The following is a 16,256-nucleotide window of genomic DNA, read 5'->3' as shown; positions in this document are numbered from 1 at the left end:
TTTAACTCTTCAGTGTTCAGCTCATTATTAGCATTCTTTCTTTGAACTCTAATTGCTTTACGGCACTTTGCAGCTTTTTAATGCTTATGTTTGCATTGTCTTGTTTTTGTGTCACTTAATCAGAGTTTTAACAGTCATCTATTTCTTTCCTTTTTTTACCATACCAAGAACAATATATCACATGAAAGGGTATGGAGTGAGCTGTTCAACACACTTTTGGGGTTTTTTTAACAACGCCCCTACGACTACAGCCCTGGCCTTTCAAGAGGAGTTGCTTGTTGCACTAAGTTCTCATGTTTTGCTATTCTCTCACCTGTACCACCTCAGTGGTTTCCCCCATTTGCCATGTTGTTCTTTCCATAGCATATTGCTGCTGTCGTTCTAATTTGCATGTTTTTTCTTTTGATTTCAAGTTTGAGTATGTTTGTTTTTTCCCTCACGTTCATGCTTTCCTTCTCTAGTCTCATTTCTTTCCTCAACCTTTTTTTTCCCACTCTCTCCGTGTTTTAGATTTTTTGCCTGTTTTTTGGTTTTCAGGCTTCATCTGCTCCTCCTGAATGGTTTGATTCCACAAAATGACTAAATGGACCATCGCCTGGATTTAAAGTTTTTGAATTTTTTTGAGTTTGGAGTCCAAGTGGGCATACCAACATTTCTAATGACTTCAATCCAAATCCAAACATTCACATTTAAATAATTATATAGTTCAAGTTCGAGTTCAAGTTTATGTATATAGCACTTTTAAAACAACAGGTGTTGACCAAAGTACTGTACAATAAAATGGACAAGGCAATAAACATTAAAAAAACTGAATAGTGTTTTAGAAGAGAATAAAATCCTTAAAAAGAGAATAAAATCATAAAAAAATAATAATAGTAACAAACTCGTGATGAACCAAAAGCCAGAGAATTAAAATGGGTCTTTAGACGACTTTTTAAAGTATCCAGTGTTGGGGAGGATCTGATATGCAAAGGCAATGTATTCCAAAGTTTGGGGGCAGTCACAACAAATGCCCGGTGTCCTCTATGTTTTAATCTGGACCTAGCGATAACAAAAAGCATTTGGTCTGCAGACTTCAAGGATCTTGGGGGAGAATACCAGGTTAGGAGATCAGCAAGATGTGTAGGGCCTAGTCCATGCAACGACTTAAAAACAAGTGTTAAGATCTTAAAGTCAGTTCGAAAGCTGACTGGCAGCCAGTGTAGTGATGGAAGTATAGGAGATATATGATCTCATTGCGTGTGCCAGTTAGGAGCCGTGCTGCAGCGTTTTGAGCTAGCTGCAGTCGACCAATTGATGAAGAGGTGACACCAGAGTAGAGACTATTACAGAAGTCGAGGCAAGATGAGATGAAGGCATGGATCGCTTTCTCAAAATCTGTGAAACAGAGAAAGGGCTTAACTTTTGTAATTAGGCGAAGATGAAAGAGACTGGTTTTGACTACATTATTTATCTGTTTATCAAATGTTAAATTGCTGTCAAAAATCACCCCTAAATTTCTTGCAAATGATTTTTTTATAATTTTCTAAGGGGCCAAGGTCATAATGGTCAGAAGGACCAAAGACAATGACCTCAGTTTTCTGTTCATTTAGATTTAGAAAATTTAGAGCCATCCATGCCTTGACATCTTCTAGACAATCAAACAGTCCCTTGAGAGGATTGACAGATTTTCATTTAGTGGAAGGTAAATCTGAGAATCATCTGCATGACAGTGAAAAGAAATTCCATATTTTTTAAAAATAGATTCCAACGGGAGAAAAAAGGATTGGACCAAGGATAGAGCCCTGGGGGACCCCACAAAAAAGGGTCGTCTTTGGAGACAATGTGTCTCTGAATCTAACAGAGAAAGTACGATTAGATAAGTAGGATTTAAACCATTCCAAAGCAAGCCCTTTAATTCCGGCACATTGTTCCAGTCGAGAGATAAGAATCCTGTGATCTACTGTGTCGAAAGCAGCACTGAGGTCTAATAATATTAAAATAGCAGAATCTCCAGAGTCGGTAAAAGTTAAAAGGTCATTAGAAACTTTTAAAAGAGTGGTTTCAGTGCTGTGGTGCGTTTTAAAACCAGATTGGAATAGTTCACCAATGTCATGTTATTCTAAGAAGGTCTGGAGCTGCAGAAGGACAATTTTCTCCAGCACTTTTGACAAAAAGGACAATTTAGAGATTGGGCGGTAATTTGATAGAACTGTTGAGTCCAGATTCTGCTTTTTAAGGATGAGTTCCACCACAGCATGTTTAAAATCAGAGGGAACAGACCCAGACTGAAGACTGCTATTGACAATAGAAAGCAGACATGTACCAACAGTGTCAAAAACAGCTTTCAGTAACCTAGGTGGAATGATATCCAGGGTACATTTTGAAGGTCTCAAGTTTCTGACTACTTCATTAAGTAATGAAAGGGATACTGGCTCAAAGTGATCAAAAACAGCCAATGTTGGAGTATAAACACCTGGGTCAGAAATGGGAGGAATAATGTGGGATCTAATATCTACAATTTTATTAATGAAGAATTTCATTAGATTCCAACTTGTTGTGTTCACTGCTATATGAGGATCAGCAGTGGGAGGATTAAGAGGAGTTTATAATACCAAATTAAATCTGAGGTTTATAACAGTTGTTGGACACAATCTTGGAAAAGTATTTTATTTTAGCTGCTCTTACAACTTTCCGGTAACTTGACAGGGATTCTCTAAGTGCCTCAAACGACATTTGGAGATGGCATTTTTTCCATTTTCTTTCCGCTTTTCTACATGCCCGTCTGCATTCCCTGGTGTCATTATTTAACCACGGTTGGGTTTTAGGTTTTAGATACCTAGTGGTACCGAGAGTGTCCGAGCCGGGGCTCGAACCGGCAACTTTCGGATCACAAGGCGAACTGCCAAGGCTTGAGCCATGATCGCCCTAAATAACAATAATAATAATTATTATTTGATGTAAAAGAAGTTTATAAGAATCATTTTATATATTTTTCCATCACATTACATTTAAATTTAACAGTTCAATCTTTCAAATAACGGACAAACATTTGTGAAATTATGATATGATATTTGTGAAATTATTGTGAATATATTTTAATAATCTAAATATGCATATGTACAGACAAATACATTTAAAAAACAAGAAAATTCCGTTTTATTACATTTACAGTGATTTTACGTTAATTTACATTTTAAATTAAAGTGTAAAATCACAGTCTATTTATGTAAATTGAATGATATTCTAGAAGAACAGTACAAATATGTAAAATACACAGTAAAATACTTTTATATTACAATTTTTTTTACAGTGTATGTTTGTGGATTAAAGGGTAAAAATGTTAAAGGATAAAGGGTAATGTTTGGTGACCACAACATGACCTGATTGGTGATTTGAGAGTGTCATTTTTTATGCATATTTGCATCATTATTCTTCCTACGTGCAAACACAAATGCATGTTTGGAAATGAACACGTTGTAGCACGTTTCTGTTCTTACAATCAGCCACACAATCTGCTCTTATCAGAAAACCAACATTTATTTTTACTTCCGCTCATTCCTGACTGTAGAGATATGAGCTGTGGACAGATGCTTCTTTTCCTAAACACGCTTCATTGAAACAATTGTTTCTGAGGGTTTTTTTTTACAGCATGTACCCTTAAAACATAGTAGAGTTTATGTTTTTTACCATCAACACATTACAATTTTCACACATACAAAAATACAACACTTCTTTAAGATTTGCATCGAGGTAGAAAAGTATACAGTACAGACAAAGTTATTATTATAAATAATATATAAATAGCAGCAGATTTTGCATTTAGTGCAGTATTTTCACTGTAACAGTCACTCTGTAGCTTCTCTTTGGTGATTTCTGGCTTCTGTCTTGGAGCTCAGACCAGACTTGAAACACACCACTACTCACAAGATCAGAGCTGATGAAGCTCTGATCTTGTGTCGACACAGCGGGCAGGTGCCAAACTCCTGAAAAACTCTGGAGTTGCAGTGTTTACATAAACACCGGTGGCCACACGGCAGTGTGATTCTGGCCTCTTTCACCATGCACACCGCACAGGTTATATCTGTGAGCAGAAGAGAGAGATCCTGAATTAGATAAATGTGACATCAGGAAATGAGACCACACTCTGTGTGAAATGTGCAACTGAAATCAGATAGCGACTTTTGAAGGGACTGTTTTCACCTTCTGGCATTTTCATGTCAAGACAGGAGGAGTCATCACAACTGAAGTCTGAAACTGAACCAAAGTGACTGTAAGCATCAGGTGAGGTGAGGGGTTCAGGTGCAGGACAGGATCTTTTGGTACAAAATAGATCTTTTTTCTCTGAGCCTGCAGCACAGAGAAAATAATATTTTAAAAGTCATTCAGACAACATTTATCGCTGTCAGAGCATGTGAAATGCTCTGGCTTCACAGAACAGGAAAAACCTGCTGTAAGGCAAATATAACTGTGGTTGAACTTGCCTAGGAGTAAAATGGAGCGCGTCTGCCCGTAGACGTCTATCATGGCCCACAGAGGCTGGCTGAGGTCCACTCCTGTCAGCAACTTGTGCTGCCTGTTGCTGACAACTACGTATATGCTGCCACCATCAGAAACCCAAAACTCCAGCTCTGAACCTGCTTGGCAGTAGGATTCATTTACAGGCACAGCCCAGTGTCCAGGCTTGCCAGTGAGGTTGGGGATGGCCATGCAGGGCAGAGGTAGAGATCTGGCTGAGGGTGGCATAGTGGTAAAGCCCACACGCAGAGCTCCCTGCCAGTTGGTCGAATCCCTCTGCACTCTCAGATGAATCTTTTCCTGGACCTTCACTGGACGGCTGCTGAACACCAGCCCATTCTTGAAGGTGTTTTCAGTCTTCTCTGCAAGTCGACCTCCATGACTCAAGCAGACCTTTTCTCCCACAGCCTGATTGTGGAAGGTCAGAGGACCGAGACAGCGTGAGCTGCATCTGTGTGACACCTCTGACTGAAGAACTACAAAGATAGAAAATGGAAACATATGAAACCATGTCTGTGTCTTAAGATTTATTTAAGATTTTTCAACTGCACATTTAGGTAGGTGACATATCGCATTTACTTAATTAAAAGAAGCTAAATATCAAAGTTATTGATTCATATTAAATAATACATTTAAAGCCAAAGTTTCCTCTTAACAGTCGAGAAATAGATAAACATGTAAACAGAAAACTGCTGTGGTTTCACAAAGAAGCTTGTTTGGTCTGGACTTCATCCAAGCTGAGAAATTCAGTGCTGGAGATTGCAGCGTTTGTTTGGTGAAGTCTGTGTTGCCGTCTCAGTCCACTAGATGGCCTGTGTTGATTTGTTTTCTGTGTTTTATCATCAGTGGAAAGATTTTAATTTCCAAAGAAACAAAGCTTCTAGTTTCTTTTTACAAGAAACTTCAGTGTGCAGCTCATTATTAGCACTCTGTCTTTGAACTCATTTTCTAATCACTTGCTTTATGGCACTTTGCTGTTTTTCAATGTTTACTTTTGCATTGTCTTGTTTCTGTATTAAGTTTCTGTAAAAGAATAAAATGAGCTGCTGTAAGTTGATTTTTGCAACCAAACATCAGCTTGATAATGATTCCTTTATCAAACTGAGATATAAAATTCTCTGTAAAGACTTACCAGAGTTCTTGTTCTTACTTTCTCTTGCCATCTTGAAGGTGCAAATAAATCTTGTCATGTGAGTCCTGATGGATGATGAGGTTGAGAGTCATTAAGTCATGAGTGTTGACTACCTTTGAATGATGAAGTACGTGAAGTATAAACACACGCCCAGCATCACCAGTAAAGGGAATGGGGAGGGACAGAGGGAGGCACCAAAGTTTGGAAAATTACCTGATGTGAACAATAACACAATTTGGTGATTTGATTATTAGTCATTTCCTCTTTTATTTTATTTTTTTATTCCAATGTTCTTTGCACCCTTGTTAGTTTCATCAGTTTCTCCACCTTGGTTTGAGAAAATTATTTTAATTATTTAATCATCTGTACCACCTCTGTGGCTTCTCCTATTACCTGTGTTGTTCTTTCAGTAGTGACATATTGCTGCTGTCGTTCTAATTTGCTTTTTTTCCCTTTTGAATTCAAGTTTGAACTTTTCTTCTATTTTATACATGTTGTAGATTTTTTGCCTGTTTTTTTTATTTCAGGTATCCTCTGCTCCTCCTGAATGGTTTGAATCCACAAAATGATTGAAACGACCATCGTCTGGATTTAAAGTTTTTGAATTTGCAATTTTTCCAAGAGTTCGGAATCCTGAATTTGGGGCTTTTTTGAGCTCTTTGTTACAGTGGACATACCAACATTTATGGTCATCTAAATTAACTTGTGTTCACAGTTGGGTGTGTTGGAGCGCCAATATCAGCTAAATTAAGACATCAGGAAACCTAAAGACCAGTGTTAGTCAAGTTACTTGAAAATAGTAATTAGTTACTAATTAGTGACTACTGCTCCAAGAAAGTAATCCTGTTACTTTACTGGTTACTTATTTTCAAGAGTAATTATTTACTTTATTACTTAGTTACTTTTTAAAAACATGATACACAACCTGAATATCTAATAAAGCAATAGACATTTTATCCCAATTCTATTTATTCTGCATAATCCATCATATAAAATTGAATCAAGTGAAAAAGTCTCTTTTAAAAATTGTTTTATAAGTTTTAATCTTTTAACTTTATGCATATTGCATTAAGCAAAAATTATACATGCAAGTCTTTGACTTGGAGACATTTTTTTAACCTACTTTCTGCATATTCCAGCATATAAAATAAAATTATTTTTTTGTGTTTATATTCATTCTTTTAAATAGATGCAAGCAAAACACAGCAAAAAATAAATAAAATCAAAGATTCAGTGGCACTAAGTCCTGTCGCTCTTGAGTCTATTTTCACCTGTTTAGCAGGAGTGGAGCAGGCGGAAGTTTGCCTGGTGCCGCAGCGGTCATGTCGGTGGGGGGATGCTGGGGTTTCTCTGTGAATTTCACATTCCTGTTCCCACGCAGTGTGTACAGCGGAAGCTAATGTTTTTGTCACTTTCTACGAGAATCAAACTCAAAGTAAGGTCAGTACGTCCACGCTTTAAATGCTGCATGGCCGTGTCTCCCACACTCCATATTATCCATTGCTGATCAACACGCATCTGTTGTTGCCACGGGCGTTGCACGCTCGTACGTCATTGTCACGAGACACTCCCGCGAACAAAATCACGGTTTAGTAACGCAGTGTGCTTACAGGAAAGTAACAGTAATCGAATTACTTTTTTTGCAATAGAAATCCCTTGCTTTACTCATTACTTGAAAGCACGTTACCTTAAATGTGTTACTGCCCATTTCAGCTCACACCAAAGGTCTTACTGTTGTTACGTTTTCTGTTCACAGATTGATTTAATATTGTTAGTTTTTACTCATAAACACCAACTTTAAGTACTGAACACAAACTCAAAGGCAGCACAAACATGTCTGATTGTGTTCATTTTGGCCTTGAAGGACAAAGTGCAAACAAATCTTTGCTGTTTCAGTTTATTTTGACCACTTTTATGTAATAATTCACTCGGATTATTTATTTTTAGTTTGATGAAACATTTTATAAATATTGAAATATGTAAAAATCAAGTAATGATGGAACTAGGTTAATTTACTTTCACATTTAAAGAATTATATAAACATATGTTTGTAAATTAAAAGGTAAAAAAATGTGTTTGTGTTAAATTAAGATTGCTATGGTTATGTTTGGTGACCACAACATGACCTGATCAGTGATTTGGGAGTGTAGTTTTTCTATTATCAGCCACACAGTCTGCTCTTGCTCGTGTAATTTTTTTATGCATATTTCCATCATTATTCTTCCTACGTGCAAACACAAATGCATGTTTGGAAATGAACACGTTGTAGCACGTTTCTGTTCTTACAATCAGCCACACAATCTGCTCTTATCTGAAAACCAACATTTATTTTCACGTCTGCTCATTCCTGACTGGAGAGATATAGGTGTAGACAGATGCTTCTTTTCCAAAACACGCTTCATTGAAAAATATTGTTTTTGAGGGTTTTTTTTAACCCTTAAAACATAATAGAGTTTATCTTTTTTACCATCAACACATTACAATTTTCAGACATACAAAAATACAACACTGCTTTAAGATTTGCATCGAGGTAGAAAGGTACACTGTACAGACAAAGTTAGCATTATAAATAATATATAAATAGCAGCAGATTTTGCATTTAGTGCAGTATTTTCACTGTAACAGTCACTCTGTAGCTTCTCTTTGGTGATTTCTGGCTTCTGTCTTGGAGCTCAGACCAGCTCCTCTGCCGATGGAGCTGTGATCTTGTGTCGACACAGCGGGCAGGTGCCAAACTCCTGAAAAACTCTGGAGTTGCAGTGTTTACATAAACACCGGTGGCCACACGGCAGTGTGATTCTGGCCTCTTTCACCATGCACACCGCACAGGTTATATCTGTGACCAGAAGAGAGAGATCCCAAATTAGAAAAATGTGACATCAGGAAATGAGACCACACTCTGTGGTCAGAAATGTGCAACTGAAATCAGCAATGTTTAAAAGGACTCTTTTTACCTGTTGGGACTTCTGCGTCAAGACAGGAGATGCAGTCATCATCAGTGAAGTCTGAAACATCAGAAACTGAACCAGCAAGTGAAGTGAGGGATTCAGGTGGAGGACACGATCTTCTGGTGCAAAACAGCTTACGTTTCTCTGAACCTGCAGCAAAGAGAAAAAAATGTTTTAATAGGCATTCAGACAACATTTATCACTGTCAGAGCATGCTGTGCCTTTGGACACCAAGAAAAGCTGCTGTAACTGTGGTTCTAGTGAACTTGCCTAGGAGCAAAATGGAGCACGTCTGCCCGTAGATGTCTATCATGGCCCACAGAGGCTGGCTGAGGTTCACTCCTGTTAGCTTCTTACACGGCCTGTTGTTGACAGCTACGTATATGCTGCCACCATCAGAAACCCAAAACTCCAGCTCTGAACCTGCTCCACAAGCAGATTCATCCAGTGGAACAGCCCAGTGTCCAGGCTTGTCAGTGAGGTTGGGAATGGCCATGCAGGGCAGAGGTAGAGATCTGGCTGAGGGTGGCACGTTGGTAAAGCCCACACGCAGAGCCCCATCCCAGATTAATGAATCCCTCTGCACTTTCAGTCGAATCCTCTCCTGGACTCTCACTGGACGGCTGCTGAACACCAGCCCATTCTTGAACGTGGCCTCGGTCTTCTCTGCGAGTCGATCTCCATGACTCAGGCAGATCTTTTCCCCCACAGCCTGACGGTGGAAGTTCAGAGGACCGAGACAGAGCAGACTGCATCTGTGTGACACCTCTGACTGGAGAACTACAAAGAATAAAAACACAAACACAGCAGATTATTTTACAGGCAGAACATGGTTTAGTAAATGAAAATCACTGATCATTGTAACAATATACTTGCATTTAATGGTTAATTAACAGGTTCTATGATCTATCATCAGTCAGATTCAAACTGTGTGAGTGTGATCATTTACTTTAACAAAACATTCTTGTGAAATTTTATTTGTTAATATTTGATCTATGTATTAGTAATTATACTATAAATCATGTTAACGTAACTAATATAGTAGTTCAAGAGTGTTCACTTTTGACAAGTACATGAAGTTTCATCCACGCTTAGTAACCTTAAGCTTAAAGTGAACTCTACAAGTTGCCTCATCTATCTGTCAAAGGTGAGTTGCAGTCAGCTTCGTCTGCAAGGCAGTTTCAAAGATTTATCTTGCAGGTGTGACTCACACAGTTATTGCGTATACCTTCATTAGTAACAAGCAGACCATTTCCTGTAAAATATAAACTTTCTGTTCTCCCTCTCTTATGTGCAGTGGTGCCGCAGCCATAAAACATTTCTTAATGAACAGTTTAGAAAATGTTTTTTACACACAAAAAGAAAAAAATGCTACTAACATGTGAAATTGAATTTGTATTGCTCTTTCATTTAGTAAAATCAATTACAACTTTTTCTTGTTGCTTTTTATGCATCAAATTCTCTATAAGGACTTACCGGAGTTCGTGTTGTTGCTCTTCTTCACCATCTTGAAGAGATAATATTTCTCATATGCGTCTGAATAGAAGATGTGTCTGTGTGTTGGTCTGGAGCACATGTGGTTTGGAAATAGAAACAATTCCAGCATGACAAGTTAAAGAAGTGGGACGGACGGGAGGGAGGAGCCATACTTTGGAAATTCACCTAAAATCCCCCCCGAAAAAAAAAGACCAGGGTAGTTTGGGGGTTTTTTTCCCATAGAGGACTGTTTGTCTCGTGATTTCTTTTTAGGTACTGACCTTTGGAGTAAAAGTTCAAACAAAAAAAGCACACAGACATATTATGATTTGTGTGAATTCTGCTCACATGCAACTAGTTTCATTTTCATTATCTGTAATTATTTTGTGGCTTAGGACAAAAGACAACGTTCATGGCGAATAAGAATGCGTTTGGTCCTGTATCACTGTCTCAAAAAGATTTTTCAGTATCGTTTTCTTCACTTAACATGCTGCACTCACTGCTGTTTCTATCAGAAATGCAGTGCAGCCTCCTTCCCATTAAACACATTAAATACCAATTACATTATCTTGTTTTAAGATTTGCATCATGGAAATTTTTTACCATATCCAACATTATTTTCCGGAATGACTGTGAGTGTGAACTTAAAGGAGAATCTAGACATGCCTGCAATAGAAGCAGGTGACGCTTCATTACACATCTCTGGCTGGTTGTGATTAATCTCTAAAGCGGATGTGTTGCCCTCTACAGGCGCTATGATTGGCTGCTCAGGTCCCGTGACAGGACGAAATTATAGCTTGTAACAGCTGTGAGATCATGACGTTCGGAAATTTACCAGCTCTCCCCCTTTTCCCGAGAAAATCCCAACATTTCGTCACTGATATACTGTACGTAAGAGCAGCGATGTGTTCCAACGTGTAAAACTGATTGAAAAATGAGAAAAGCGTGTTGTGTACACTATTCATGTCATTCAACTTGTATTTTGCGCCTTTTGGGTTAAGAATGCAATACTTTCCATATGTCATGCACTTAAAGCATTTGAGTACTTTATTTAAAAAACAAAAAAAATACAAATAATAAAAGTCATACCTGATATCTGTAAGTTTACATAAAGGTTTATTATTAAACTGTAATCAAATAGTTAAAGAAATTCCAAGAAACACGAAAAAGAAAAGTCCACATATTAGGCCGGAAATAGTCCTCCCACAGGACATGTTTAACCTACATGATAATGGATGAGGAAATTGTGCTAAAGCCTTTGCAACACAGAAACAAAGGTCTGCCTGAGTCATTAACTCTTTTCAAAGCAGCCACTGTGCTGCTGCTGTTTCCCAGAAACAAGTCCACAGAATAACTCTAATATAAATCACAACAATTCATTTGCATGATTATAAAATCTGATGGGTTTTTTTTTATGCCACATAGTTAAATGACACAGTTGCCAGTCCTCCTGAATAGTTGGTTAATGTGCAAAAACAGAGTGGATTACATGGCACATTATTACACTGATAAATAAAATAAGAAATGAGATTTTGCCAGTGAATATTGTGACCAAATTGCATTTAATTTAACCAATGTCCTTTGCCTCACAACTCTGTGTAAGACACATTTTGTTTAAAGAGATTAAAGATATAGATGTGCGACAAATTAAAGTAAAACTCTCTAAGATGCTGGGCCACAGGAGCAACTTTATTGCATTTTTTTCCTCCCTTAATTCTCAGTGTCCTAATTCAACAAGGTGCTAAAAATGTTCTTCAGAGATTTTGGCCCACACTGTCAAATCTGCAGCAACATAGTTTCTGTGCATCCTTGATGCAAAGCTCCTGTTCCACCACATGTCAAAGGTGTTCTATTAAAATGAGATCTCACGGGGGCCAAGTGAGTACAGTGAAGTCATTTTCATGTTCAAGAAACCAGTTTGAGATTATTTGAGCTCTGTGACACCCACCAGAACATGTGTGTACTGTGGTTATAAAGGAACAAATGTTGTGAATAACAACACTCAGGTAGGCTGTGGAGTTTATGTCACTTGGCACTAAGGGGTTCAAAACCAAGAAAATATCCTACCAACAACAAGAAGCCAGGATGGATCCATGGTTGTTTTCATGCCAAATTCTGACCCTACCCTCCAAATGTCTAAGCAGAATTTTATAATGGCAATTCAGTTCAATCCCGTTTCATTTCTATGGCACCAAATCACAAAAACAGTTGCCTCTAGGTGCTTTATAAAGACCTCACGATAATACAGAGAAAACCCCAACAATAAAACAACCTACTTATGAGCAAGCACTTGGTGACTGTGGGAAGGAAAATGGCATTTTAACAGGAAGAGACTCCCTCAGAACCAGCCTCAAAAGCCTTAAAACTCATGTAAATCATCTTTCTTCTCCATTTCGATACTTGCTTTGAACAGGTTGTCTTAATCGCATCTACATGCTTCAGTTCACTGAGTTGCTGCCTTGTAACTGGCTGTTAGATATTTGTATTAACCAGCAGTTGTAGAGGTGTACTTAATGAAGTGGCCAGTGAGTATATATTTGACTAAGGGTGGTGCTTAGGTTGATCACCTTTCTGATAATGCCTCGGTGGAGGTAAATAGATTTATAAATAGGAATAGGAAAGAGGAAAATAAATAATGATAGACCAAATCCTCACACATCACAGATTTAAGAATGTCTATCTGTAAACCAAGTCTTTATGTTTTGTTTTTCATTTTATAATTATATAATATACAACAAACATTTAACATTTTCTTTATACAAAACTGGACTGTTCTGCTATCAAACTAGGAAACAGGGGAACCCTTCCTCCACTCCTCCTCTTCACTCCAGCTGCACTCACACATGGCAGGCCATCAAAAAATCAACTTGTTCCCACTCCACCTGTTCAAAACACTATTAATCTGCTGCCTTCCAATAAAAGGCTTGGCTTTCACCGAGGAGCCAATAGAATGGCATTAATGCTGCGAGACCCAGGCCAATCCCAAGCTGCATTCTAATGTGGCCTATCTTTATCAAGGTGCCACTCCATTTCCAGATACTGCTTATTTATGATTTCTGAGGAGGGAGCCAGCGGGAGGCATATGTCTTTCGGAGAACACTAAAATACGTGTCCAGAGGACTCGCAGGAGACTTCAGATATGGAGCTATCACATGCCAAGCTGTGGATAAGAAGAAATCAAATGTGCGAGTGAAGTTTATTTTTCGGATGTGGTGGCAACTTTGACAAAGATCAGAGACTTTGCTGCTCGTGCTCCTAATTGTTTGACTATCTGGAGACGGAGGGTGTGGTACCAAACTCCGACCTCATCTGCTGGTGAGAGAGCTCCTTCTTTGGCCACCAAATATCTTTTTCTACTTGGATCTCATTGGATGTGTTGATAAGACCTAGAGGAAGAGTTACCAGACTTCCCATGGATCCAAACATCCAGGGGTCTTTCCTGTTTAACAACAGCCTCAACCAGTTCCCCTCAGACATCAAGGCACCAGTGTGCCAGTACTCAATGCCCAACTCCTTCTACAAGCTCAGCCCGGGCCTGAACAGCCAGCTGCAGCCAGGGACGCCTCATGGCATCAGTGACATCCTGAGCCGCTCCATGGTCGGGGTGGGCTCCTCGGGCACCACCACCCTGCTGCCCGGATACTCCAGCATGGGGGGGTTCAGCCCCTCTGTCACCAGCACTTCCATGTACTACAATCGAGACTACAATTCCTCACTGGGCGGCTTCTCCAAACCCGGCGCCGAGTGCCCGATGAAGAGTCGCAGTGTAAACTGCTGGGCAGAAAGCAGCTGTGAGTGGAGAGGAGGGAGGCAGCAGTGCACCAACAGTGAGTCTAAATACTGCAGAGCGGGCTCAGCAGCAGCAGCTCCTCAGCACTGTCATCGCACTCTGATCTTCCACTTTAAAAATGGAAACATTATCCAGTAAATACACAAATTTCAGAATCAGATCTGTTATAAAGTTGTTATCTATTGAGTTCAGACTCGACGTTAGATTTTTGATATGACTAAAACTTTTTCTCTCTTTTTGTATTAAAACGTTGAAAATCCATTTATTAAAATGTAACAATCTGTTGTTTATTAGAAGTTGTGCAGACTAAAGGAAAATACAAACAGATCTTTTAAACCAATTTATTTAATAAACATGTCAAATATTCATTCAAAAGATTTCATTTAATTATGTAGATGATTGAAAAATTGTTTCATTTAATTCACAAATGGAGACATTTTACTTCAGTTCAGTGTATAAACAACAAATACATGCAGTCTATTAGGGAAATATATATGTGGTCATTTTTTTTCCTGAGCAATGAGCCAAAATGCTGTGGTATTTCAGGCAGAAACATTCAGTCCTGTGTCATACATCAGTTTCATGTAATTTCATGTGTGGGTTTTTTTTTCAGGCAGTGGTCCTCTTGGGGAGATGTCCAGCAGGAAAAAACACACCAGACCGACATTTAGTGGACATCAGATATTTGCTCTGGAGAAAACTTTTGAGCAGACAAAGTATTTGGCAGGGCCAGAGAGAGCGAGACTGGCTTATTCTCTGGGAATGACTGAATCACAAGTCAAGGTAACGTCGCCAGAATCTGCTTACATTTGAGATGAGTGTAAATAAGATTTTTATTTTTGTGTGTGTTCGACAGTCACTGATATATATTTCTTGTGGTATATTTATTTTTTATACCAAGTAGTGTTGTCTTGTTTTGAAAGCTGCCACATAAAAAAGCATACATGTCGTGTGTAAATTCAAGTGCAGCGATAGAAATCTGCAGATCATATACCAGCACATACTCACCCTCAAGCAGAAATGGGGACACAGATTATTTTTCCATACCTTTTCATGTAACACAATGCTTAAAAGAATACTCGATAAGCTGCAGGGCTCCGGTCTACGGGAGTTATATGACAACTCCCCTGTTGTGTTTTCAGGTTTGGTTTCAGAACCGGCGCACCAAGTGGAGGAAGAAGAGCGCCTCTGAGCCCAGCTCCACACAGACCAACCACTCGGGGCCGGCCGGAGAGGCCTCGGAGAATGAGGTGGAGGACGAGGAGTACAACAAGCCTCTAGACCCCGACTCTGACGACGATAAGATCCGATTGCTGCTGCGCAAACACCGCAGGGCTTTCTCTGTCCTTCGCCTCGGGCCGCACCACATCTGATGCACTTCCTGCAGGCTATAGGCTACACAGGCACACACAGAGACACACGTACAGGCATAAAACTCTCTCAGCACATATGCATGCTGTAATAAATTTCAAACAATACGTTTAACTGCCGAGCTGTTTCGCATGATCGGAAAAGGCCCGACAAAAAAAGGTGAACTGACGCAGAGTCTTTAAAAAGTTAGTGTAAAAAAATCTATATCTCTGGCTTGTTACACAGTTACTTATGTCACAGAAAGTAACCTTAAGTTATTCCTGCACTCCAATTTTGAACAGCTGGGTCGTTTTCAGTTATGCGTATTTCAAAATAAAGCTCTTCTAAATCCTTGTGTGACTTGCATAATGCTGTCTAAATGCTTTAGTAAACTCTATATACCATAAAACACTAAGATCACAGAGCCTTTATCCCTAAAGTAGACGCTAAAATTAAAAGGCAGTTTGAATTTTCTGAATTTACTTTTGAGTATAATTTCCCAGAACAAGGAGATTTTCCGTGATGGTTTCAAAAAGGCCAGAGAAGAGAATGCGGATCATATCACACGCATTCTAACGTATACGGTTTCATGCGGGCCAACAAACTAGAAATGTAGACTTTTTAGAAGTGGGGGTGGGGGTGTGGCCGGAACAATAAAAGGTAAGCAGACAGTGCTGACATGCTGTGAAGTGTTTTAATAGTCTACAGTTTGTTTGCTTTAATTACATTTTAGCTTGAAGTTGGCTCAAATCCAAGTCTTTGACTTTGCTTTGTACTCATACTTGCTTTTTAAACATGCTGTAAAAATATCAAGGTGTATGATATAAAAAAAAATTACCGTGCACATTAAATTATTATTAATTATTTATCAGACATGTCTTTTTTGTCTTTTGTAATGTGAAAAATCAAACTTAAATGTAGACAATTTGGGTCTTGAGTTATGCTGATGTGGTAGCTGGTTAAAGGGGCCAAAGCAAAGGCACAAAAGCTAAAGAAGGTCAAAGGTCAATTCTAGTGTGATTTACTAGTTTGGTGGGGCTTAATTGAAGACAATGACCTCTGC

General features: G+C 38.8%; 3 protein-coding genes across 3 annotated transcripts; 1 reads left to right on the top strand and 2 right to left on the bottom strand.

The window, feature by feature from the left end:
• Positions 1 to 3,902: 3,902 nt before the first annotated feature.
• On the bottom strand, positions 3,903 to 5,687 carry LOC102788203 (E3 ubiquitin-protein ligase NEURL3-like). The gene is made up of 4 exons (XM_087848689.1): positions 5,630 to 5,687; positions 4,464 to 4,973; positions 4,183 to 4,329; positions 3,903 to 4,063 (listed from the first exon to the last, which is right to left on the bottom strand). Exons 1-4 carry the CDS (start codon positions 5,685 to 5,687, stop codon positions 3,903 to 3,905), a joined length of 876 nt encoding a protein of 291 aa, XP_087704815.1.
• Positions 5,688 to 8,288: 2,601 nt separating this feature from the next.
• On the bottom strand, positions 8,289 to 10,145 carry LOC102787917 (E3 ubiquitin-protein ligase NEURL3-like). The gene is made up of 4 exons (XM_006805937.3): positions 10,054 to 10,145; positions 8,848 to 9,357; positions 8,584 to 8,727; positions 8,289 to 8,465 (listed from the first exon to the last, which is right to left on the bottom strand). Exons 1-4 carry the CDS (start codon positions 10,082 to 10,084, stop codon positions 8,302 to 8,304), a joined length of 849 nt encoding a protein of 282 aa, XP_006806000.2. The 5' UTR covers positions 10,085 to 10,145; the 3' UTR covers positions 8,289 to 8,301.
• A 2,981-nt stretch (positions 10,146 to 13,126) lies between these two features.
• Positions 13,127 to 15,327, top strand: nkx6-3 (NK6 homeobox 3). Its single transcript, XM_006805935.3, has 3 exons — positions 13,127 to 13,880; positions 14,457 to 14,626; positions 14,986 to 15,327. The coding sequence occupies exons 1-3, from the start codon at positions 13,466 to 13,468 to the stop codon at positions 15,214 to 15,216; spliced, it is 816 nt and encodes a 271-aa protein (XP_006805998.1). The 5' UTR covers positions 13,127 to 13,465; the 3' UTR covers positions 15,217 to 15,327.
• The last annotated feature ends 929 nt before the right edge of the window (positions 15,328 to 16,256 follow it).

Source organism: Neolamprologus brichardi, chromosome 12, assembly GCF_056152115.1.
Source record: "Neolamprologus brichardi isolate AB-2024 chromosome 12, ASM5615211v1, whole genome shotgun sequence".
Taxonomy (NCBI): domain Eukaryota; kingdom Metazoa; phylum Chordata; class Actinopteri; order Cichliformes; family Cichlidae; genus Neolamprologus; species Neolamprologus brichardi.
The sequence above is the reverse complement of the archived record's forward strand: the minus strand, read 5'-3'. Positions and strand labels throughout refer to the sequence as shown.

Excerpts from the sequence above, each read along its gene's own strand:
- LOC102787917 (XM_006805937.3), bottom strand. The coding sequence starts at position 10,084 with ATGGTGAAGAAGAGCAACAACACGAACTCCG. Across the intron at positions 9,358-10,053 it reads GAGCAACAACACGAACTCCG|TTCTCCAGTCAGAGGTGTCA; the intron begins GTAAGTCCTTAT and ends TATTCTTTGTAG. Across the intron at positions 8,466-8,583 it reads TGACGCAGAAGTCCCAACAG|ATATAACCTGTGCGGTGTGC; the intron begins GTAAAAAGAGTC and ends TTCTGGTCACAG.
- LOC102788203 (XM_087848689.1), bottom strand. The coding sequence starts at position 5,687 with ATGACAAGATTTATTTGCACCTTCAAGATGGCAAGAGAAAGTAAGAAC. Across the intron at positions 4,974-5,629 it reads AAGTAAGAACAAGAACTCTG|TTCTTCAGTCAGAGGTGTCA; the intron begins GTAAGTCTTTAC and ends CTATCTTTGTAG. Across the intron at positions 4,330-4,463 it reads GCGCTCCATTTTACTCCTAG|GCTCAGAGAAAAAAGATCTA; the intron begins GCAAGTTCAACC and ends TCTGTGCTGCAG.
- nkx6-3 (XM_006805935.3), top strand. The coding sequence starts at position 13,466 with ATGGATCCAAACATCCAGGGGTCTTTCCTGTTTAACAACAGCCTCAAC. Across the intron at positions 13,881-14,456 it reads GAGGCAGCAGTGCACCAACA|GCAGTGGTCCTCTTGGGGAG; the intron begins GTGAGTCTAAAT and ends TTTTTTTTTCAG. Across the intron at positions 14,627-14,985 it reads TGACTGAATCACAAGTCAAG|GTTTGGTTTCAGAACCGGCG; the intron begins GTAACGTCGCCA and ends TTGTGTTTTCAG.